Source organism: Hemitrygon akajei, chromosome 9 (assembly GCF_048418815.1).
Source record: "Hemitrygon akajei chromosome 9, sHemAka1.3, whole genome shotgun sequence".
In the NCBI taxonomy this organism is placed as follows: domain Eukaryota; kingdom Metazoa; phylum Chordata; class Chondrichthyes; order Myliobatiformes; family Dasyatidae; genus Hemitrygon; species Hemitrygon akajei.
This window is the reverse complement of record NC_133132.1, coordinates 72682283-72706431: the sequence shown is the minus strand read 5'-3', so window position 1 is coordinate 72706431 and position 24149 is coordinate 72682283. Positions and strand designations below refer to the sequence as shown.

The window sequence follows — 24149 nt, the reverse complement described above, 5'->3', positions numbered from 1 at the left end:
CAGAAGTATTGGAAAACTGGATAACAATTAGGTTGGGCAGAGGAAGTGAGCAAGCTTAAGCAAACGATCAGTAAATTTGTCAGGATAAAGGACAGCAAAACCACTGAAACTCAGCCTTAAATCAAAACTGCCATAGAATTTTCAATTTCCACATTAAAGGGTTGGATGCACCTTGAATGAATAGCCTCTCTGAAAGATGGTTAACTCAGGGAATATAACATTTCCCCACAACAATTTCCTAATAAAGTATCAGTCCCATATAGGAAAACTAAAATAGAAAGAAAAACAGTGGACTATTTTTCCATGAATTTTTTCTTTGGTAATGTACTGACATTTACTTATTACTAATTAATAAATAAAGTTTACTATATATAAATTATCACATACTTATTTGTGAAGCTTATTGCATTTTTGTATTTCCTACACTGCAATATTTCTAAATTGTTTCATTGACTGTAAAATACTTCAAGATGTCTTAAAAAGCTCAAAAAAGATTCAAGTTATTTTTTCAATCATTTCTATGAAAACTAAATTGGAGATAAATAGATGGCTGAATTTGGTGATTTTCCAAGAGTGTAGAAACGAAGCCTTTTGACAGCCCTTATTTTGAAAATTGAAAATAATCTGCAAATAAGTTATTTGCCTATAAGCTGAGTGCCTTGTTGTTTATATCTGTGTTTCTTGTATTTGTGATTTTAGCTACCTGTTATGGTTTGTACAGCTCTCTGATCAACATGGGTTGTTTTTAAATGTGCTTTATAAATAAATTTGACTTGACTTAAAATATATACATTCACCATTAATTGATAGCTTGTGGGAGGATTTCAGAACTAGCAATATTTTTATATAGTTGAAATTGCTACAAATGTAGGAAGGGGAATTTTAAATAGGATAAAAGCTGGGTAAAAAATATGTAGCACTTTCATTCCAATGCAATCTTCTCACTTAATCAGAAATTTACAAAGATAGGTATTAGGTCCCTGGCATTCAAAAAATGGAACTCCAAACTATCTGCACTTCGTAGCTTTTGGTCTTTAGCTATGTAGGTATGACTTGTCATGAGTCCGTTCATGTATTCTTTAAAAGTAAGGATTTCTGCCTCCACTACCCTGATGCCAAGTCACCACCACTCTTTGCATGTAGAAGACTCTGAACACTCCTCTAATCCTTCCACTTAAATTCTTCCCTAGTTATTACCCATTCTGCCAAGTAAAATGGATCCATCTTAATTTTCTTGTATAAAATCCTTTCACAATTTCATTCACATCTATATTTCCTAATGCAAGGTCTTGACCCAAAACAATACCAATTCCTTCCCTCCCAGAGATGCTGCTCAACATGCTGAGTTCCTCCAGCAGATTGGTTGAATTAAATTATCTAACAGTCTGCTTTAGTTCAAAGAAAATCTATTCAATCGAATCCTATCACTATAATTATGCACTCTTCATTACATCCTCTTAAAATCTTCATATCCTTCCCGTAGGGCTTGAGCTGTAAACCAACCAGTGTTTCATACTAGCATGCCTTCCTTGTTCTTGCACATTATGCTTTGAATGATAAAAGCAGGAATCCAACATGCACTTTCAACCACTTTATATACTTTTCCTTGATCACCATGTGCATGTACTTAAATCTCAATATCAACATCAACTATTTAGCCTGTGTTACCTCATAGGTCACCAATATCAAGAATAGGTTTAATAGATCAAAATAAAACATCTGCTTTAACAGTTGAACAACACCTGTATCTGTATTCCAAACGTAACAAATTCCATCTTCACTGCCTGAGAAAAGGAAGGTCCCACATGGTGTGAATGTACTGTAGATATGTTCACAATAATTTGTAGCCCCCGTGTACTTCTTTGCAGCTAGCCTAGAAAATAAATTAATTGAAATTTTAAAACAAGGTATCCTATTCAGCAAATTTTACCAACTACTATTCATATCAGAATACACCTCCCTCACCTACAAGTTCTTTTCTCAAATATGTCAGCATGGAGAGGTATTCAGTTGATGAAATCTTGGCAACAGCACTCTGCAGTTATTAAAACATTAACTTTAATGAGTAGTTCACAGGCAGCAGATGAATAACTGAAAAGGTACTTATCCTCAATAGTTCAGAGAACAGTTCCCTCAAATGGCAAATGCACCCTCTTGCTCCTCAGAAGTGGGGACAATCAAAATCAAAAAACAAGTCTGCCAGTGATAACAATCACTGGGTCGACACTAATAAGAATTTGGAATATAAAATTCCTGGTTTGGAAGAGGCCATCTTTAATTCACAAAAGAGCCTAAGAGATTTGGTTAGAGCTTTGTAAAGAATCATTGCAGCAAAAGAAGACATTTCACCCATCTGGACTTATAGCAAATCCCTGAAATTATCAAACAGTAACTTACTTAAAGATATTAGAAAAGCTAAAAATCTGCCAGATTGTATAATTACAATTAGAGTAAAAGAATTCCACTTTGACACTGCACAGGTCACTGAACAGCCTGGTTTAAGTTTACATTTTGTTCTTCCATACAATGAGTGATTCAGCAGAGGTAAAGACCTCAGCTTTTCTGCGTTAGAGCAACAAAGACAAAGATAATCTGTTAGCAATTTACACATTACATCCTGAGTAGCACAGATGTTGAAAACTAAAAGGTACTGCAACATAATGCCAGCTTGTGTGGCAGGTTTCATTGTACCTTCTCAGTGGAGATAGGCGTTTTTGACTGCACAAAAAAATTTCTATAAAAAGTATTTTCAAATAACATTTGGGTCTTGTGATCTCATATCATTACCAAACAAAAGGGTAATGGACTAAAAATAGAAAATCCAGTTTTTCGGCAAGGAGGGAAAAAAGTGAATAAGAGAAAAAAAAGTCAAGCACCATCTATAGCATAGAAATGTAAGAATCAAGCTTGACTGTCATTCAAGAGAGCTTGATCTTGATCTCAACAACTTTCAATTCCCTGACCCTGCTCATCTCATTTTCACCATGGACATCTAGTCCCTAAACATTCCTATCACCCACCAAGAAGGCCTTAAAGCTTTCTGTTTCTTTCTTGACAAAAGACCCAACCTGTTCCCCTCCACCATTCATTGGGCAGAAATGGTCCTCTCATTCATCAATTTCTTCTTTGGCTCCTCCCATTTTCTCCAAACTCAAGACGTAGCCAAAGGGCACCCACTTGGGCCCCAGCTACGACTGCCTTTTCATTGGCTACGTGGTACAGTCCATGTTTCAAAACTTCCCTGGTAATGCTCCCCAACTCTTTCTGAGCCACATCAACAACCACACTGGTGCTGCTTCATGCACCCATGCCAAACTTATCAATTTCACCATTACATCCAATTTCCACCTTGCTCTTAAATTCACTTGGTCCATTTTTGATACCACTCTTAATCACTCTGTCTCCATCTCTGGAGACAGACTGCTTACAGATACCTTTTATAAACCTATGGACTCCCACGTCTCTCTTCATTATACCTCTTCCCACCCTGTCTCCTGTAAAAATGAAATTTCCTTTTCTCAGTTCCTTTGTCTCTGCCACATCTCTTCCCAGGATGAAACTTTCCTTTCCAGGACTTAAGACATGTCCGCTTTCTTCAAAGAGCAGGATTTCCCTTCCTCCACCATTGATGCTGTCCTCACCCACATCTTCTCTATTTCCCAGACATCCGCCCTCACCCTTTTCCCACCACCTTAACAGGCATAGAGTTCCTACCGTCCCATGAGCCTCCGTATCCAGCACATCATTCTTCGCAACTTCAAAGGACCCTACCACCAAACACATCTTTACTTCATCCTCCACCTTCTGCAGGGATCACTTGCTCCGCAATTCTCTTGTCATCATTCCCCACTAATCTCCGTCCTGGCACTCATCCTTGCAAGCAGGAGTGCTATATCTGCCTGTTCACCTCCTCCCTCACCTTCATTTAGGGCCTCAAACAGTCCTTCCAGGTGAGGCAACACTTCACTTGCATACCTGTTGGGGGTCATCTGCTCTATCTGGTGCACCTGATGTGGCCTCATCTACATTAGTGAGACCTGATGTAGAATGGGGGACAGCTTTGTGAAGCTCCTTCACTACAGGTTGGAGGGGCAACACTTTGTATTCTTCCTAGGTAGCCTCCAACCAGATGACATGAATATCAATTTCTGCAACTTCCAGTAATGTTTCCCTCTCCCCCTTTCCTCTTCAATTTCCCACTCTGCCCCCCCTTCTTACTGCTTCTTTTCTCCTTACCTGACTATCACCTTAACTTGATGCCCCTCCTCCTCCTTTCTACCATGGTCCACTCTCTCCTCTAAGATTCCTTTTTCTCCAGCCCTTAACCTTTCCCACCTATCACCTCCCACCTTCTTACCTTATTCCACCTCCCCCCACCACCTTATTCTGGTTTCTTCCCCCTTCTTTTCAAGTCCTGATGAAGGGTCTCAGCTCAAAATGTCGACTGTTTATTCATTTCCATTGATGCTGCCTGACCTGAGTTTTTCCAGCATTTTGTGTGTGTTGCTCTGGACTTCCAGTATCTGCAGAATCTATTATGTTTATAAATACAGCCACTGATTACTGCCTCTGCTTCACTAAGTTTCTCAAGGCACAACATGATGGAAGCATGATGAAAGTGTTAATGAACAACCCAATTTTACAAGTTAGGATTGTCACTTTCCTTACTACCAACTGCTACAAAACTGGAATAGGTATGTGTCAGGTTCATATTGGGGGGGGGGGGGGGGGGAGAGCAGGAAATGAAGGGAAATAGTTTTTTATTAAAATAACTTACACTCTTAGATCCATCACTCTCAAAGTGCTGTCCCTGGCATGGATTAACAAGCATCTGCCATTTGGATGAATTTCCAGGTGATTTATAGGAATACCTTTCAGGTCATTTTGCAATATGTTCTGCAAAGAATTTTGAACATTAAGTTTTCAATAGTCTGCCCAACCTTCAATATATGGAATTACCACATTTGGGAAAAAGTATAATGAAATGTCTAACACTTTTCCCAGTTATGCAACACAACTGAATGGTACCATATTGCATAACTATCAACAAATCACAAAGAAAGGTTCTAAAAACAATTACAGTGGTAAATGAGCTAACAGCCTTTGGACAAGAAATGGAGTAATGTCAATTGTTTGGGAACATTATGATGGACAACTGAAAACTTGAGAAAACATGGGATGCAGGTCAAGTAGTTAGACGCTCCCAACAACTGGTCAGAACCAGCTGAAGCTGCTATTATTAAAAGGTACATGGCTTGCACAGAAAGCAAGATCTTAAAAAAAAGCAAGGAGAGACATATAAAAGGAAATGGAAATATCTACTAACATGCTGACAATTCTCTGTTAAGTTCCACTGGGGTGAAAAAATAAACTATGGTAGAAATGAAAGTTATCCAAAGAAATAAAGAATTTAACAGAAGTGTTGAAGAATTCAATGCAAGCTATATAAATAATGAAGCTTACTATAAATACTTATCATAACTCAGTTTCTAAAAGATATGATTCTTCCTTAGAAGGGAGCTATTTCCAAGTCAATCAATTTGTCGCTCCAGTGGCATTTTATATGAAAAAGCTGTTGGAGATCATTTGTCAATTAGGTCAGTTGTGGGTACAGTGATCAAATAAAAAGGAATTCTATTTCAAAGCCCTCATATATATTTATTTAAAATGGAAAGAATACAAGTTACAGAAGCAGTCACCTACATTTAGCCATTAATTTTGTACAGCCAAGTACAAGTTCATTAAAAGTATCATTTTTACTGAAGAAATGAACCTCATTTGCTCCAATTACGTAGTTGAGACTACACCTGGAATATTGCTTACTGGTCTAGTTTAACCACGTTGGAAGGATAGACTTGAAAGAGTAGAGGAAGTGCAACAAATGTTCATTAGATCGATTCCTGGAACAGCAGGTTTGTATTCTCATGAGTTTAAAAGAATGTGAGGCAATCTTATTCAAATGTAGAAAACTGAGGTTTGAGAGAACAGATGCGAAGTTGATATTTCCTTAAACTGGATTGTATACAATCTGGGGATCCCAGTCTCAGAAAGTAAGCCATCCAGAACTATGGGGTTCCTTCAAGAGGGAATTGTTCGAATTCTCCACCCAAGCTTAGAATGAAGGCTCATTTGCTGAGTATATTCAAGGCAGAGATCAATGGATTTTGAAATATTAGGGGAATCAGAGGAAATTGAGTTAATGCAATGTGGTTTGAAATAAAAAAACAGCCATGATGCCAATACAAAGTGTGGCAGGCAAGAGTGGACAAGTAGTCTTCTCTTCCTTAAGCCTCTTACAATCATGCTATTTACCGTGTCAATACTCCACTGCTGAACTGGATTTTCCGGCGAACCTTCATTTACAGATGTGCTCCAAACAATTACCAGCCCCGAACTGTCGCCCGAGAACATACGTAACCCTGTGCAACAAAAAAAAAAACAAAAATACATGCAAAAACTACCATAGATATTGAAGGTGCAATTTTTAACATTGTCCTATTCAGTGCAACTTTCACTGGTGCAGTGATTAATGTTAGATAATACAAAATACAAACACAAACTCATAAATAAGAGATCCTGCAAAATCTGGAAATCTTGAACAGCCGAAGTGTTGACTGTTTATTGCCCTCTAAAATATTGCCTGATTTGTTGAGTTCCTCCAGCATTTTCTGCGAGAAACAAACCCACTTTATTCACATTTTTAATTTGTATATTTTTGCTTAAAAATGCACTAATAGTATCAGTATAACTGACAAGTTCTGGCATCTGTCACTATTTACTAAGTGGTAATCTCCCAAACAACAACACTAATTCATTCACATTAACATGATCAATTACTTTAAAAGGGAAAAAAAAATCAACACCATCGAAGTCATTAAGCCATCATTGATTCATTTTCTTTACCAATATTTCATTCTTGCTCCTTAGTTACTTGTAGATGTAAACTCATGGCATCCAGTTTGACTTCAGTCTGGACCTGTACTGCCATATCCCTGATACACCACCATTCACTTTAGTAAACATAGAACAACAACACAGGCCCTTTGGCCTACAACGTTGTGCTGATCTTTTAACCTACTCCAAAATCAATAGTTCATCCATTTGTTTTATTCACATGTCTATCTAAGAGTCCCTTAGATGTCCTTAATATATCTCCCTCTACCACTATCCCTGGCAGTGCATTCCATGGACTTACCCTACCTGGCCAATCCCTATACTTTCCTCCAATCACCTTAAAAGTATATCCTCTTATGGCTATGGCTCCCCTGGGAAAAATGCTCTTGACTGTACTCAGTCTGGCTCTGGCAATGATGTTGTGGCCTTGAACATCAGTAATGGTGACTGCTGAAGAGCAAGAAGGGATCTGTCACAAATCAAGGTGTATTACAAATGGAGAAAAGTATGTGGGAGCAAAGTCTAGCTGTAATGGGGAGGGGGTTGGGATGGAGGAAGGAGTTTGTATTGAGTGTTCAGCAGAGATAACAGTGTACTTAAGTTTGGGTGGATGGGTGGGAAATGATTTCACAACATCAAGTGTTGCGTCCAGTTTCTACATGTGAATTTCAGACAAGGATCCCATTCACCTTTTTAAAAATACTGCCAAAGCAGGCATCACATTTACACTGAAAGCTTGCTTAAGTACGAGTACTTACAGTAATTTTGAGCCATGCAGCAACTTGCATTCATGTAACACCTTTAATATAAAAAGTACCAAGATCTTCAGAAGAGTGCCAACAAGCAAAAATTTGACACCACGCCACATATAGATATTAAGATATGGATTGCCTTTAAAGAAGAAAGATGACATTATATTTTGGGGAGAAATTTTGCAGGCCTTTCAGGTTTAAGCATCTGATGGAGTAATTAAAATTCAAGGCTCTGAATTGTAGGCCAAAATTGGAGAAGACAAAGATCTCAGGGCGGGAGAAGATTACAGAGATAAGAAAGGGCATGATTAGGCTGAAGAGGGAATTGACAATGAAGTAAATTTCAAAACTAAACTGATGCAAGATTAAGTTAATGCATGTTACAAGCACTTTTAACGATGGATGGATCAGACACAAGACTAAACCCACAAACTTAACCACTTCTAACATGCAAGACAACACAAACCATTCCAAGGGATGGCAATTAGGAAAATAATAACAAAGTTTTTAGCTTATAGTCCCTGCTCTGGCCTGCTACATGAAACTTCACCACCTTTAACATATATTTTAAGATTTATTTCCTTGAGTTTCAATTCCTCCTTCAGCTATAAGACTGCATAATGAGTTACTTCTTTCCTACTTGTACCTCAATGATATAGTGCCTCATATTGTGCCAATTCATCTATGGCAGTCAAGACAAAAGAAATCAGTTAATTGCAAGTAGATTCTACACTGAGTATTGTGAATATCTAATCACTAATGCAAATCCAAAGGAGCAAGAATTTTTTTATATACACTTTGAATGAACTTGCAAGAGATTTTAGACACTTTAAATGATAATTAAACAAGCCCTTTCAAAATATAGTAGCATTGCAGTCACCAGAATATATTGGCTTAGAGGTAGGTGGAATATCAAGGAAAATCAGCTCATCATCCCATCTTAATTGCGTACTTTGGATATATTGGTTGCTAGCATTTCATTTTAGAACAAAACTTTTCTTAGCTACACTTAACTGGCAGGTTTATACATTTTAATAGACTTTAATTGTTTAGTGACATCAAAAAATTTAGCAGATACGCCCGTGGCCTGTATTGAATGTGGGGTTGTGTTTAAAACTTTGTGGACAATTTTTAAAGCCATTACAGAAAATCTTTCTTCACCCACAGAATTAATTCAAGACCAGTTTCTGTTGCTCATTGGCTCCCTGACGTGGAGAAAATAAACAAGTGACTTCCAAAAGTAACCCAGAATTTTAAACATAAACAATACTTTGAATGTCCCTCAGTGGAATGACCAAAAAGTTGTAATGGAGTTACAATAATAAAAAAACAAAATCCTTTTCAGTTTTCAGAAGAACAGCTCCCCCAAGTGTTCCACTGCACTAGAAAAGTAAACAAGTGGTTTTCTTTTAAAAAAGAAAAGTTAACCACCTCACTTGGAATCAAAAGCTATGTAGTACTCAGGTAGGATATCGTTAGAGATGGTGGGAGAATTAAAGAAACTGTAAGAGAAGGAGACAGGAAGAGAGAATATATAGTAGTTGATGAGGACAAAAAATGAAAAATCATGGGAGTGATGACATGCACAAAACAGTGAAAATACTTCAAAAGTATAAACCCATCAGAGATGGAACAAGAAATGTTCATCTGAATGAGGGAAAGAACTTAAGTGAAAGACATGAACTTCTTAAAGTATGTGTACTGCACAGGTATCTCCTATTTACTTGAGTGGAATGGCTGAATGCACTGGCTCAGTGGACAGGATTTCTTAACCGAGAACTGGGAGCTACACTGCTTCAAGTTCAGCCAGTGCAGTACAGAACGAGTTGGCAATACAGATGGTGCTACCAATACCTTTGGCCCATGCCTACAAAGGAGGGTAGGACTATTGCAAAGAAACCATTATTACTGGTATCATCAACATCAGGTGTGTTTGCTCAGAGGGAAAAAAAATCACAGCACCACCTACAGGTAAAACCAGCATTAACAGCATAACATGGGATTTTCCAAAGACAAAGATATATTTGATGCACTAAACGTCAAAGCCTGATTGGAAGTCTAACATTTGGGACCAGTCCTGTTAGGATTTCCTAAGGGACTATCACTTTTCTGATAGCAAGTCAGATATGGTATAGAATCAGAGTATCCAATGATTTCAACACAGACTGCAGACCAAAGGACAAGGAAGCAAAGGGCAAGTATTTTTGCTTAAATTATTTTACTTTAATGCTTTCAGTTATTTGAGTGTTGTGTAAATTATGTTTTGTTTCATACTTCTTTCAATGTTCATAGTTTCCAAAAGTTTTGGAATAGGTAATAATTTAAAATCCTGACAGAACATAAAGCTTTTATCATAAACCTTCCGGGGCCTCTGGAGTACACCACTGAGACCAAGCTACCAATGAGATCTCTTCTCCTGACTCAAGTGTATAGAAAGATACTGAAATTGGTCCACCATAACACAGACAAGGTGTGTGCAGCTGTGCAAGGACCCATGATCTGCCATAAGGATTTTCAAATTATTTTGAAACTTAAGTTTGTTCCTCTTTTTTTAAAAAAAACATTAGATACAAAACAGATTTCAAAAGAAACACTTGCATCCATGCCTTACGATTAACAAGTTAAATGATAATTCAGATGTTGAAGTACAAATAAAATGCATGATTTATCAAACCAACCTTCAGCATCAAAGCAAAGTGTATTAATGAAGCTCTTGTGACCATCAAGTTCCTGGAGTAACTGACCATTTATTTCATTCACATTTATATTCCAAACGCGTATGATACAATCGTAGCCTCCTGTAACTACCAGGTACTGGGCTAATGGATGATATTTCGCGGTGTAGATAAATGAAGGGTGTGGAAGCATTTTCTCAGCTGGGTTCTGGTAAGTTTCTGTATTCCAAACCCTAAAAAAGATGGTAAACAAGTAGCGAAGTTTGTATAGTTGTGTTTTTAAAGCAATTCATTCAATAGATTTCTTTATCATCCCAAGCTTCTAATTCCTAGACAATAAAACAAATATGAGTAGATAATTTTTGAAAAACATAAAATACCAAATCTGGAGATGTAGATACCCACAGTAACTATTTTGCAACAGTGAACTTACACCAATATTAAATACAGCTTTTTGATTACATTAAGGTAATATTTCTTATAATTGTTAATATATAATAGAACATTACTCAAAACATTGATGTAGATTTATACAGCAACTCAGATATAATGTCGAGTGACCAGCATCCTCAAAATACTGCAGGTATACCAACTCCCTCTCCCAAGAACTTTCACCTCCAAAATGTGTTCTTGAAATTCCTTCAAAGAATTGCTGGACAATTGAATATGGAGAATCTGCTCTTCTAGAAGAGGGCCCAAAACCAATTTAGAGCTCAAGGTACATTCATTCAGAAAAATAGCAGTACAAAGTCAACATGGAGTTTTGAAAGGCAAACTATATCTGAGTAATCCAAGACCTTTGAGAATGTATCGAGTAATGGATGTGGTAGTAACTGGATTTTCAGAAGGTTTTTGATAAGGTCCCACGCAAGAGAATGGTGAACCATGTTAGAGCATAGGGACTGAGGATTAGCTAAGCAGCAAGAATAAACAGATTAGCAAAATGAGATTACTAGGAAATTGCAAGGGTTCATACATGGGCCCAACTATTCACAATGTAAATCAACATTTTGGCAGAATGAACCAAATGCATTTTTATCCACTTCAATACTTCTGAATCCTTTTAGCATTGAGAAATAATGTTTACCTCCTTTTTGACTACTTTCTAACAACTTGGCCTCCACTGATTCTGTGGCAGAGAATTCCAACAGATTTAACACCATCTAGGTGAAGAAATTCTTCTGGATCTTGGTTCTAAATGATACATCTTTCCTTGTGAGGCTGCAAGCTCTGATTCTGAAGTTTCTTCCTGTTGAACTCATAAGCTTCAATAAGATCCTCACTCATGAACACTCAGATACTTTTTAAAAAAATATTAAGCATTCCTATTTTATTTTGCATCAAAGTGGATTTCCTTCCATTCCCCCCCACTTCATATTTCATCGGCTAACCTCTTGCCAATTCTCCTTGCCTGAAGGCTCTCTGCATCTTCCCAACAACGTACACTGCCACACATTTTTGTTTCAGCAATAAACTTGGATGTATTATATTACACTTCATCCCCATGCAAATCATCAATATAAACTGTAAACAACTTGGGCCATGCCACCAATCTCTGTAGCACTCCCAATAACAGCTCATCTAAAACTGACCCATCCATTCCACGTGTTTCCTTCCCATTAACCAATCCTCAGTCTACACAGTTCTTTACTCATAATTCCATGTGATGCAATTGTGCTTCAATAATTTCTTGTGTGACTCAAAGACCTTCTGAAAGTCCAAATTCACCACATTTACTGATAAAAAGAATAAAGATTAGCTTTATTTGTCACATATGCATCAAAACCTACGTCAACATACCATACCCACAACTCACTAATCCTAACCCGTATGTCCGTTTTGAATATGGGAGAAAACCAGAACACCTGGAAGAAATCCACGTGGTCGAGAGGAGAATGATGCACAAACTCCTTATAGACATCAGCGGGAATCGAACACCAATCTTACAGCTGGCCGCTCTGAAGCATTGTGCTAACATGTTGTCCTTAATCCCTTATCTACTCTGCTAGTTCCAATTTTTAAAGAACAGATTTGTCAAACATGACTCATTTCATAAATCTGTCTAATCTGCTAAATCCTATTACTACTTTCTATAGTAAGTGCCCTGTTACCACATCTTTACTAATGTAGTCAGAAGCAAATCCAACACTTTCAAAGAAAAGGTATGAAAAATCACAATGATTTTTAGTATATTTTACATAACTGATTCCTTAAGGTTGTCATACCTAGAGGAAACTAAAAAGTTGTGATGATCTCCCATTACCTACTAAATGCTCCCAATGTCTCAAATCACCTCTGACAATCAAGTCCAGCTCCTGGTTTTCACAGGAGCTACAGGAGCACAGGACTAAGCTACTCAGTCCAGTGGAACTGTTTCTATTGACTATTCAAAATGCAGGTTACTGATGCCTTAAAACCAGTTACTCCAGGCAGATGGGGCCCGTCAGCCATGGTTGGCAGCACATCCAGAAGGAAAACTCTTGATCTCAACCTCTGCTGCCTTGTGGCTGTTACCACTTTTGTGGAAGGCTTTGGGAGTAAATCTCAAACATTTATCTAGAGCTGGAGTGCCTAAGGAGGTCTTGTATTGAATGCCACTGGTGCGAAACTGTATCAGTCTCTACTATTCCTTTAGATTCATCAGCTGCATGGAGAAGGGAAGCCTATTGCATGGGCAACAGCTTGTTTCCATATTGTACTGCCCTGGCCTGTGTATGTAGATGGCTGGCATTCAACATCCATGGTCGACCCTGACCAAAAGATAACTGAACAGTGGAGAACCGACAACAGGACTGAAAGTAAAATCCCGCTGCTGTCTGTAAGGAGATTTTACATCTCCCAATGACTGTGGGTTTCCTTCAGCTGCTTCAGTTTCCTCCCACAATACAAATGCAAGGTTAGTAGGTTAATTGGTTACATGGGTATAACTAGGCATTGCTAGAAGGGCCTGTTACCATATTGTTTAAATAAACAAATAGTATTCATGGGATCCAATGATTAAAAAATATGAGAGAAATTACAAATATTCAATGTATTCAAGTGACATTCTGAAAATCATGACATTTTCAAAGATTAGTCCAGTCTAAATATAATCATACTGAAATGAACACTAACCTTACTGTACCATCAGATGATGCAGAGAGGAGGGTTTTATCATTATTCGACCAGCACAGAGAATACACAATGCTGAAATGCCCATTAAATTCTCCAAGTGGATGTCCTGAAGGAATTTCATACACTAAAACAGTTATACAAAAATATACCAATTAGTCCAGATGAAGTATGTTCACAAAACCTTTCCACCTGTTATTTTTGAAATTTTAAAAAATATATTTTGCTGCCATCTGTTGGCATAAGTATTTTGTGCAATTAATGAGGATTATTAACTTGTGAACAAAATGGAAAAGACATCTTCATTTGCCTAAGAGTAATATTTTACATTTCATATAACTTGTATATAACTTGTTATATACTTGTTATATAACTTGTAGCATATTTTTGAAAAATTTGCCTTTATATTTACTGCCTCAAAATCTGCATTGCTGGTAAAACTTGATCCAGAACAACAATACTCATTTGGTTCTTTTATTTCATATAATTAAAATTTTCACAAATCATAAAACCTATACTCTCTTTATCTCCAAGTGCTATTTAACGTTTATTAGAATATGGTTCTGCAATTCTTTATGTCCACAGGCTATGTACTTTGCAAGATGACAAGGCAGGATTGCCCTCACCTAATGTTCAGTCTCGTTTCCTGGTAGAATGCAACAGAACTGCTCAAGAGCAATAATCAGATCAATTTTGCTCTTAGGACTTGGGAGGTATAATGTAGCAATAAGTATACTTAATTAACAAATTTGATGTCAGGGAAACAGCACCCACATGATTTCAAGATTTACCTTAAAAATGTAAAGAGGGTCATTTATTTTTCCTGCATATTTTGCATCATCATAAATAGAACAAGGCATAAACACCACCTTGGGCCACTTCAGGGTTACACACACTTAATTATCTATGGAAGAATTAGTGTCCAGTTTTAAACTATCCTCAGGAATTAAAATGTCCTTATTAGCCCTTAACAACAAGGGCTGATCTAGATTATTTGCTGGAATAAGGCAAATGGCTGGACTGGACCTTGATGAGAGTACTCTAATAAGCAGTGTACTCTCATCACACTGGAAATCAATGCTATTCTATAACCTACTGAAATAAGGGAATCCCTAGAAAAATAGTTAATTCCCTTCTTATTTCCTGCAGCTCCATTCATCTATCACTGGAAATAATGGAAGACATTTTTAAAAAGGGATAGAAATAATATGCTAGTGAAATATATAAATTAAATAATGACATGCTGGCACATTAATAAACATCAAACAGTTATCCTTTAGTGGAAAAGATAAATACGAATGATAAACATTGGTTAGATATATACAGATGAAAGAAAGATTTTATAGTTTAATTGAAGTTTGGTAAATACTAAGTCTTGGCTGCAAATAAAATAAAAACACTGACTTTTTAAAAAGGCATTGCGGTGAAGCTGATACTATAACACCTACCATTGCCAAACCTGGAAATTTAAGACAAAATCAAGCTGAAATCCCTCATACCCATCAGTAGCATTCCTTCCAGATCAAAGAATAAGATTTATCATCACTGACTTACATGAGGCGAAATATGTGGTTTCATGGCAGCAGACAAGAAATTTCATGTAAATTGGTAAAACTCTTACCTCACTACTTTAGAAAATATTTACCTTACTTCTTTCAGGTAACTGACAAAACCCGCCATGAATATGAAGCCAAATAATAGTTTTAAAATGAAAAATAAAAATTATTTATTTGAAATGAGGACTAACTTCAAAATCTTAATAAAATCCTGACTGACAGCTTGAATCATATGCATTAAAATAGAAGCACAGAGGAATGGACTGTGATTTTTTTAAAAAATAAGGTTCATCATAATGATTTCTGCCACAGAGGAACAGATGAAATATCAGTACTTCTCCCCATTTCTCATTTTACCCTCTATGGGAGGGGGAGGGTAGGATTGAGGGAAGTCAGGAGCAGAGACTGGGATGACATTTTGTACCAAAGTCACTATTTTATCATTTTAAAATGAATTACATGTTCTGATACAACACACACAAACTGCTGGAGGAACTCAGCAGGCTGGGCAGCATCTATGGAAAAGAGTATAGTTGATGTTTCAGGCCGAGATCCTTCATCAGCTATTTTCTATACAGGCTAGCCAGTCTGCCGAGTTCCTCCAGCATTTTGCATGTGTTGCTTAGATTTCCAGCATCTGCAGATTTTCTCTTGTTTGAACATGTTCTGATATATAGCTTACCAGTTAAAACACAATGGTAGGAATTAGTTGCTGCCTGCTGTCCAACTCTAACAATTCTTGAGACACCTTGTCAGGATTACATCACACTCAGGTGATGTAACTCCTTCCAACAGTTTATATGCAACATGAGTTTTTATATAGCACCGATGGATTTCATGAATGTCCTGCATTATTCAAGTGGATATTAATAGAAATATTAATATCATACAATACCACTCTTAACCTGAGTTTTGAGTCTTCTAGGCATTGAAAATATATTATTTTCTAATTGTTGTTGTTAATTATTTATCACTGACAGTAGCATGAGATTGGAAACATAATACACAATTACACACATGGGAGTGACTTTTTGCTTCAGCATTCTTTCTAATCTCACCTACAATGAAATGGCCATTTCTGTCAGCACACGATGCTGCCAAGCTTCTTCCATCATGTGAAAACATTATAAAGAAGCAGCCTACACGTCCTCCTCGAAATGACAGTAAAAGCTGGTTAGGAATACGACAAACCTAAAAGAAAGTGCCTCAATAAATATAGCAAGTAGAACATTTATCATCTGCATCAGCAGCAAGGTAATTTTAAGAAGATCTTTAACAGTAAAAGAGATTTAATGAAAAATATAATGGACCAAAATTGATAAATGTATGGGGAATGGTGAATGGGGAACTTTGACTGGATGGTACAGTCATGTAAAATGCTACTATAGTCAGCTTTACATCCCTATTGAATTTTAATTTCACTGTGGTCACTGTAGAGATTAATCAAGTTTCTTTACCTGCCCGGGTAGTCTGGTCCATTTCAAAAGTTCCAACTTCTCTATATCAAGATTTGACGAAATGCTTGCCTGTGTCAACTCAGACTGGAGCTCATTGAATGAAATAGTACCTTGCTCTTGCTGTAAAGCCATCATGGAACGTACAGAAGGATTTACCTATTTAGCAAATACAGTGACTTTAGTTAAAGTACACTTTTTATGAACTTTTAGAGCTGGTTCATAGTCAATGTTAAAGCTCTAAATTAGCCTCTACAATCAAGGAAACAATGAAAATATCTACACCATTGAAATAGCGATAGTACAGCCTAGATTATCAGAGCACACAGCAACAGTGCTAAGAAAATGTAATTAACAACTGTTAATGTTATCAGCTTTCTTAATTGAGACATTTAAAGGCTTATTAGAAGTTCAAGATCAGTATAGAAAATGAAGGTTTTACAGGTTACCTTTAAAATGGCTTTAAAATTAGAAAGTAATACTGAAAAATAAAATCATTTAATTATTTAAAAGATACTCATCCTTTGGAGCCCTAATGGAGAAATTCATTTTGTGCTGTCACAAGCTACACAATCAAAGCAGAAAATACTGGAATGAAACTAAATCCAAATTGGCTTTGTCTTATTTAAATATAACTCTTGCCCATTTATAAATGAACTTAGCATAGGACAGAAAGCTTCTACAACAGGTAGTGCATTAACTCATATTCAAAAATAGTTAGACTGATTCAGGTGGAAAAGTTGCCCGAGAGAACATGCTTCCGATTTAATTAGTGGAAGTAATAAGTGCCTCTAAATCTAAATGCTCTCCATCTCATCCCCAAATCTTATTAATATCATACAAGTATATTATCTTTACAAAGATAAATCAAAATCAAAAATTGTCCTAAAACGTTATTGATAAGTTAATAGACTTCTTTGATTTTCATATCTTTTTGTGAAAAGTTTTGGAGTTTCTTAAATTAGGACTCACATTTTGAGGTAGTCTTAAGCCTTTCACTGTAACATACAAAGTTGAAGGATAATGGTCCCATGGCCGTTTCTTCCACCATTCAAATACTTCAATGGAATTTGATAGCTTTTTGACTTTCGAAGGTGGATAATACAACTGCAGGCGGAGTTTTCCATCAATATTCAGCACCCCATTCGCACCCACCAGCTAAAGGCAACAAAAATGTCTGTTTAGGATCTGCAAATCATCTGCATTTCTGGATTAAAGAAAATAGCAAGGTTAAAAAAAATAAACACATATATAGGCGAACAAACAAAGTACAGCCATTCAAACTCAAAGCATCTTTCTACCTCCAGGCTAAAATCACAGTCTCACTAAGCAGTCCCTCCAGGACTGAGGATGGCCAACTTCAAAATAAGGGGCAGGAGCTGTATTGTAAATGGCAAGGCACTGAGAAATGTCAATAAACAAAAGAAACCCTAGGGTTCAAGTCCATAGCTCTCTGAAATTGGCAGCAAAGTTGATGAGGTGTTGAAGGTGGCATATGACATGAACACGTTCATTGATCAGGGCACAAAATAGAACCGCGAAGAGATTACGCTGCAACCTTACAAAACACTGATTAGACTGCACATAGCATATTGTGTACAACTCAGGTCACCACACTGTAGAAATGATAAGATTTGTGCTGGAGACAGAGATTCACCAAGAGGTTGCTTGAATTGGTGGATTTTTAGTTATGGGGCTTGGCTTGTTTTCCCTGGAGTGCAGGCAGCTTAAGGGTGCTCTGAAGAAGGTTTAAGGGAAGCATCGATAGATATAATTTCTATTCCATGGTAGGGGTATAAAGAACAAGGCATAGGATTAAGGTGAGAGGAAGGAGTTTTAAAGGAAATCTGCCTCCAAGTGGAGGTGGAATCTTATTCTGTAAGACACTTTTGACAGACACTTGATTAGACAAAATATGCAAGGATATGAACCAAATAAGGGCAAATGGGATTAGTGAAAATAGGCAATAAGGTTGGGCATGGACTTGCTTGGCCAATGCCCATTTCTGTGGTGTATGACTCCATTTTGGTTCTGTGAATTTTGAGGTGATCGATAAGGCTATGACTCTTTAACAATATTATTGATGCACCACAGGAAAAGTTCAAAGTAAATTTATTATCAAAGTACATATATGTCACCATATACAACCTTGAGATTAATTTTCTTGCAGGCATACAATAAATACATAGAATAATAACCATAACAGAATCAATGAAAGACCATACCAACTTGGGCATTCAATTAGTGTGCAAAAGAAAAACTCTGCAAATACAAAAAGAAATAATAATAATAAATAAATATTGAGAAGATGAGATGAAGAGTCTTTTGGGATGAAGGTTTTGGGAACATCTCAATGAAGGGGCAAGTGAAGTTGAGTGAAGTTATTCTCTTTGGTTCAAGACCCTGATGGTTGAGGGAGAGTAACTGCTTCTGAACCTAGTGGCACAAGTCTTGAAGCTCCTGTATCTTCCTCCCAGTGGCAGCAGTGAGAAGAGAGCATGTCCTGAGTGATGGCTGGTTTGGGGGGGGGAGGGGGTCACTGATGGTGGATGGATGCCGCTTTCATGTTACAGTGTTTCATGTAGATGTGCTCAGTGGTGGGGAGGGCTTTGCCTGCAATGGACTGGGCAGTATCCACTATTTTTCGTAGGATTTTCTGTTTAAGGGCATTGGTGTTTCCGTACCAGGCTGTGATGCAGTGAGTCAATATATTCTCTACTACACATCTATCTGTCAAAGTTTTAGATGTGATGCCAAATCTTCGCAAACTCCCAAGGAAGTAGAGGCACTGCTGGGTTTTCTTCATAATTGCATTAGGAAGACTGAACCCAAGACAGGGGCTCCAAAATAACACCACCAAGGAAATTAAAGCTGCTGATCCTCCAATGAGGACTGGTTTCCTTCTCCTGAATTCAATAATCAGTTCCCTGGTCTTGTTGACTTTGAGTAAGGTTATTGTTATGGCACCACTCTACCAGATTTTCAATCTCTATCCTATATGCTGATTCATCACCACCTTTGATTCAACCTACAATAGTGGTGTAATCAGCAACGTTGAATATGGCATTGGAGCTGTGCTTAGTAATACAGTCATAAGTGCAAAGCAAGTACAGCAGGGTCTAAGCACACAGCCTTGTGAAGCATTGTGCTGATGGAGATTGTGGAGGAGATGCTACCGCAAATTTGAATTGACTGGAGTCTGCAAGTGAGGAAATCGAGGATCCAAATGCAGGAGGAGGCACTGAGGCTAAGGTCTAGGAGCTTATTGATTAGTTTTGAGGGGATGATGGCATTGAAGTATACTATATGGATGCAGAGTTTGGTATAGCAACTGCTCTGCTCAAGCCTGCAAGAAATTGCAAATGCAACCCAGTTCATCACAAAAAACAGTCTCTGCTCCCTTGACTCCACCTACACTTCCTGTCGTCTTGGGAAAGCAGCTAATAAAAATCAAGGACCTTCGCCCCTCCCCATCAGGCAAAAGGCTCAGAAGCTTGAGAGCAGACTGCTAGACTCAAGGACAGCTTCTATCTCATTGTTATCAGACTCCTGAATGGACCTCTGATATGCTAAAAATTAACATGACCTCCCAATTTACCTCATTATGGCCCATGTACTTTGTCTCCTTGCTCTGCAGTTTATCTGTGTTGGCATGACTATTCTGCATTATTTCCTTTGAGCTACCTCAATGTTATTATGTATGGCACTGTCCATCTGGATGGCATGGAGAAGTTCTTCACAGTATCATGTGGTAGTATTAAACCAATTCAATCCACAGGTGGAAGAAGTGCCTGACAGGACAACTGGTGGGTAGGTAGCATGTATAATGTATTTCTTCCACCTTTCACAATGTGCTCCTGATGCATGGACTCGATGTTCTCAGAACTATCTCAAGAGCCTTTGTTCCACTTTGAGTGGTCATGAGCAAGAGATTCCCAGGAATGTCAGATTTTAAGCAGGGGCCAACTGGAGATCCAAAGTGCGAGAAGGCGTAGTTCACTCAGGTTTGTCAACTGATTACATAAGGCATCAACTCATGGTTTGATGTTTTTGAGCAGTGGCCAGTCAGTGATTGGGATTGACTGGCAAAAGCTCATTAAAATAAGGTGGGGCAAACGGAGCAGCCAATGTTGGAGTCAACGGTGTTAGAGTAGGGATTTTGAGGCTTTAGCTCTTCGATGCTTCAGCCTTAGGTAGGTAGATTCTTTTCCCCACAGTTTAATTATTGTTTTTTGTCTTTATATTTGCTCAGTTAGAACAGTAGGGATACCAGGCAGGATAGTTGAATGCTCCTCTTGTGGGATGTAGGAAAGCAGGGAGATGCCCAGTGTCTCTGATGACTACAGCTGAACAGAGACACAGAGTGACAAACAGGAAGGGGAAAGGGGTTAAACAGCCAGTGCAGAGTAACCCCTGTGGCCACCCCCTCAACAACAGGTATACCACATGGGATATTGTTGGTGGTGGGAGTGGAAAGATGACCTAGCAGACGAAAGTCAAAGCAGTGATGTCTCTGGCATTGAGGGAAGAAAGGACAAGCTATGGTGATAGGGGATTCGTTACTTAGTGGAACAGAAAAAGTTGCTATAGATGAAAACAAGATTCCTGGATGTCACGGATCAAGTCCACAGCATTCTTAAGTGACAGGATGAACAGCCAAAGATCATGGTCTATAGAGGTACCAATGACATGGGTAGGAAGAGTGGCAAGGCTCTGCAATGTGAGTTCAGGGAGTCAGGTGCTAAGTTAAAGGGCAGTATCGCCAGGGTTGTGATTTCAGGATTGGTACACATGGGGTGCTCATGAGGCCAGAAATAGAAAGAATTTACAGTTTAATATGTGACTAAGAGTTGGTGTAGGAGGGAGGGTTTAAGATTTCTGGATCTTTCTTCCAGGGAAGGTGAGACCTGTACATAAGAGACTGTTTACACCTGAACTGGAAGGGGACTAATGTCTTTGTAGGAAGGTGGTTTGTTGGTGCAACACTGGGGGGCTGGGGGTTAAACTACAGTTGCAGAGAGATGGGAACCAGAGCGCCAGAACAGATAGTGGAGAGGTTGTGGAGACAGATGTTAATACTTCAGACATCTTCAGGAATCAAAAGGTTGAGCACAGTGCAGCTAATGTCCTGAGCTGCATATATTTCAATGCAAGAAGAATTGTGGGAAAGGCAGATGAGCTCAGGGCATGGATTAACACCTGGAATTATGATACTGTAGCAATTAGTGAGATGGTTGCAGGATGGGTAGAACAGGCAGCGCACTATTCCGGGGTTCTATTGTTTTAGACACCACAGAGTGGGAGGGATTAAAGGAGGAAGGGCCATGTTACTAGCCAAGGAAAAAGTCACTGCAGTGTTCAGTCAGGACAGACTGGAGAACTTGTCCAGTGAGGCCTTATGGGCGGAACTGAGTAATAAGAAAGGTATGACCACATTAACGGGGCTATATTACAGACCACCCAACCAGCAGAGAGATTTAGTGGAACAAAGAGTGATCACAAACTGTTGTAAGAAATAAAAAGTTTGTTACAATAGGTGATGCTCCCATATTGTAAAAGGACTAGATGGGATACTTTATCAAATGTGTTCCAGAAAGCTTCCTTAATTGGTATGTAGAAGCCCCAATGAGAGTGTGTGATACTTTATCTGCTATTAGGGAATGAGACAGGGCAGGTAACAGCAGTTTGTGTCTGAATACTTTGCATCTAGAGCAGGGGTGTCAAACTCATTTTAGGTCACGGGCCGGATTGAGCAAAATGCAGCTTCATGCGGGCCGGATCAGTCGGACGCGTGCGAACGCAGCTTTCGGTGCCTCCGTTTTTTCAGCCTGCTCTCATGTGTCTCAGTCTCTGCTATAACTACAAAGTGTTTCACTTTACAAATTCCGTTTCTTATGAAGAAGACTGCCGAGCAAGACTGCCGAATAAACACTAAAAACCCTGAAAACCTGGTACCTGAATAAACTCAGCATTAGCCATATCATACGCCATAGGCGCTTCGATTACTGGGGCCAGCTTTAATAGTAATTAGATATTATCTCGCGGGCCAAAGATAATTCCACCGCGGGCCAGATTTGGCCCGCGGGCCTTGAGTTTGACATATATGATATTCTAGAGATCATAATGCCATTAGTTTCAAAGAAAATATGAAAAAAGTTAGGTCTGGTCCACATGTTGAGATTCTAAATTGGAGATAGGCCATTATCTGGGTGGTGGGGATCCCTGATGATGGATACTGCCTTCCTATAACAGTTTTCATGCAGACGTTCTCAATGGTTGAGAGGGCTTTACCCATGATGTGCTGCTGGCTGAATCCATTACTTTTTGTAGCATTTTCAACACCAGGCTGTAACGCAGCCAGTCAATACACTTTCCATAACATACAGTGGCTTGCAAAAGTTTGGGCACCCCGGTCAAAATTTCTGTTACTGTGAATAGCTAAGCGAGTAAAGATGATCTGATTTCCAAAAGGCATAAAGTTAAAGATGACACATTTCTTCATATTTTAAGCAAAATTACTTTACTATTTCCATCTTTTACAGTTTCAAAATAACAAAAAAAGGAAAAGGGCCCAAAGCAAAAGTTTGGGCATCCTGCATGGTCAGTACTTAGTAGCACCCCCTTTGGCAAGTATCACAGCTTGTAAACGCTTTCTGTAGCCAGCTAAGTCTTTCAGTTCTTGTTTGGGGGATTTTCACCCATTCTTCCTTGCAAAAGGCTTCTAGTTCTGTGAGATTCTTGGGCCGTCTTGCATGCACTGCCATCCTCTTTTTATCTTCAGCTTTTTTACAGACGGTTTAAGATAATTTTTTTTGAGGCATTGTAAGTGTTGTTACTTCGATGTACTTGTGTATTTTTGAATAATAATAATAAAGATTTGAAAAAAGTTACAGTGTGATGTTTGCTTCCAGAATTTGCTGGTATTTAATTGAATTCATTCTTCCCTCTACCAGTGAAATGTTCCCTGTGCCACTGGCTGCAACACAAGCTCAAAGCATGATCGATCCACCCCCATGCTTAACAGTTCGAAAGATGTTCTTTTCATGAAATTCTGCACCCTTTTTTCTCCAAACATACCTTTGCTTATTGTGGCTAAAAAGTTTTATTTTAACTTCATCAGTCCTCAGGACTTGTTTCCAAAATGCATCAGGCTTGTTTAGATGTTCCTTTGCAAACTTCTGACACTGAATTATGTGGTGAGGACGCAGGAAAGGTTTTCTTCTGATGACTCTTCCATGAAGGTCATATTTGTGCAGGTGTCGCTACACAGTAGAACAGTGCACCACCACTCCAGAGTCTGCTAAATCTTCCTGATCAAAAGTTCCTTTTGCAGCCAAATGGGGGTTTTGATTTGCCTTTCTAGCAATCCTACGAGCAGTTCTCTCAGAAAGTTTTCCTGGTCTTCCAGACCTCAACTTGACCTCCACCATTCCTGTTAACTGCCATTTCTTAATTACATTGCGAACTGAGGAAACAGCTACCTGGAAACACTTTGCTATCTTCTTATAGCCTTCTCCTGCTTTGTGGACATCATTTATTTTAATTTTCAGAGTGCTAGGCAGCTGCTTAGAGGAGCCCATGGCTGCTGATTGTTGGGACAAGGTTTGAGGAGTCAGGGTATTTATAAAACTTTGAAATTTGCATCACCTGGCCTTTTCTAATGATGACTGTGAACAAGCCATAGTCCCAACAAGCAAATTAAGGTCT

General features: G+C 38.3%; 1 protein-coding gene across 2 annotated transcripts in view; it reads right to left on the bottom strand.

Annotated features, from left to right (window-relative positions):
- Positions 1 to 24149, bottom strand: part of ahi1 (Abelson helper integration site 1) — a 182793-nt gene that overhangs the window by 131604 nt on the left and 27040 nt on the right. For both annotated transcript variants that reach the window (XM_073056315.1, XM_073056316.1), the window contains 8 exons: positions 17415 to 17600; positions 16446 to 16601; positions 16047 to 16179; positions 13436 to 13559; positions 10325 to 10554; positions 6313 to 6419; positions 4778 to 4896; positions 1743 to 1873 (listed from right to left, as the gene is read on the bottom strand). In XM_073056315.1, coding sequence (XP_072912416.1) covers positions 1743 to 1873; positions 4778 to 4896; positions 6313 to 6419; positions 10325 to 10554; positions 13436 to 13559; positions 16047 to 16179; positions 16446 to 16601; positions 17415 to 17600 — 1186 coding nt within the window. The remainder of the gene's footprint in view (positions 1 to 1742; positions 1874 to 4777; positions 4897 to 6312; positions 6420 to 10324; positions 10555 to 13435; positions 13560 to 16046; positions 16180 to 16445; positions 16602 to 17414; positions 17601 to 24149) is intronic.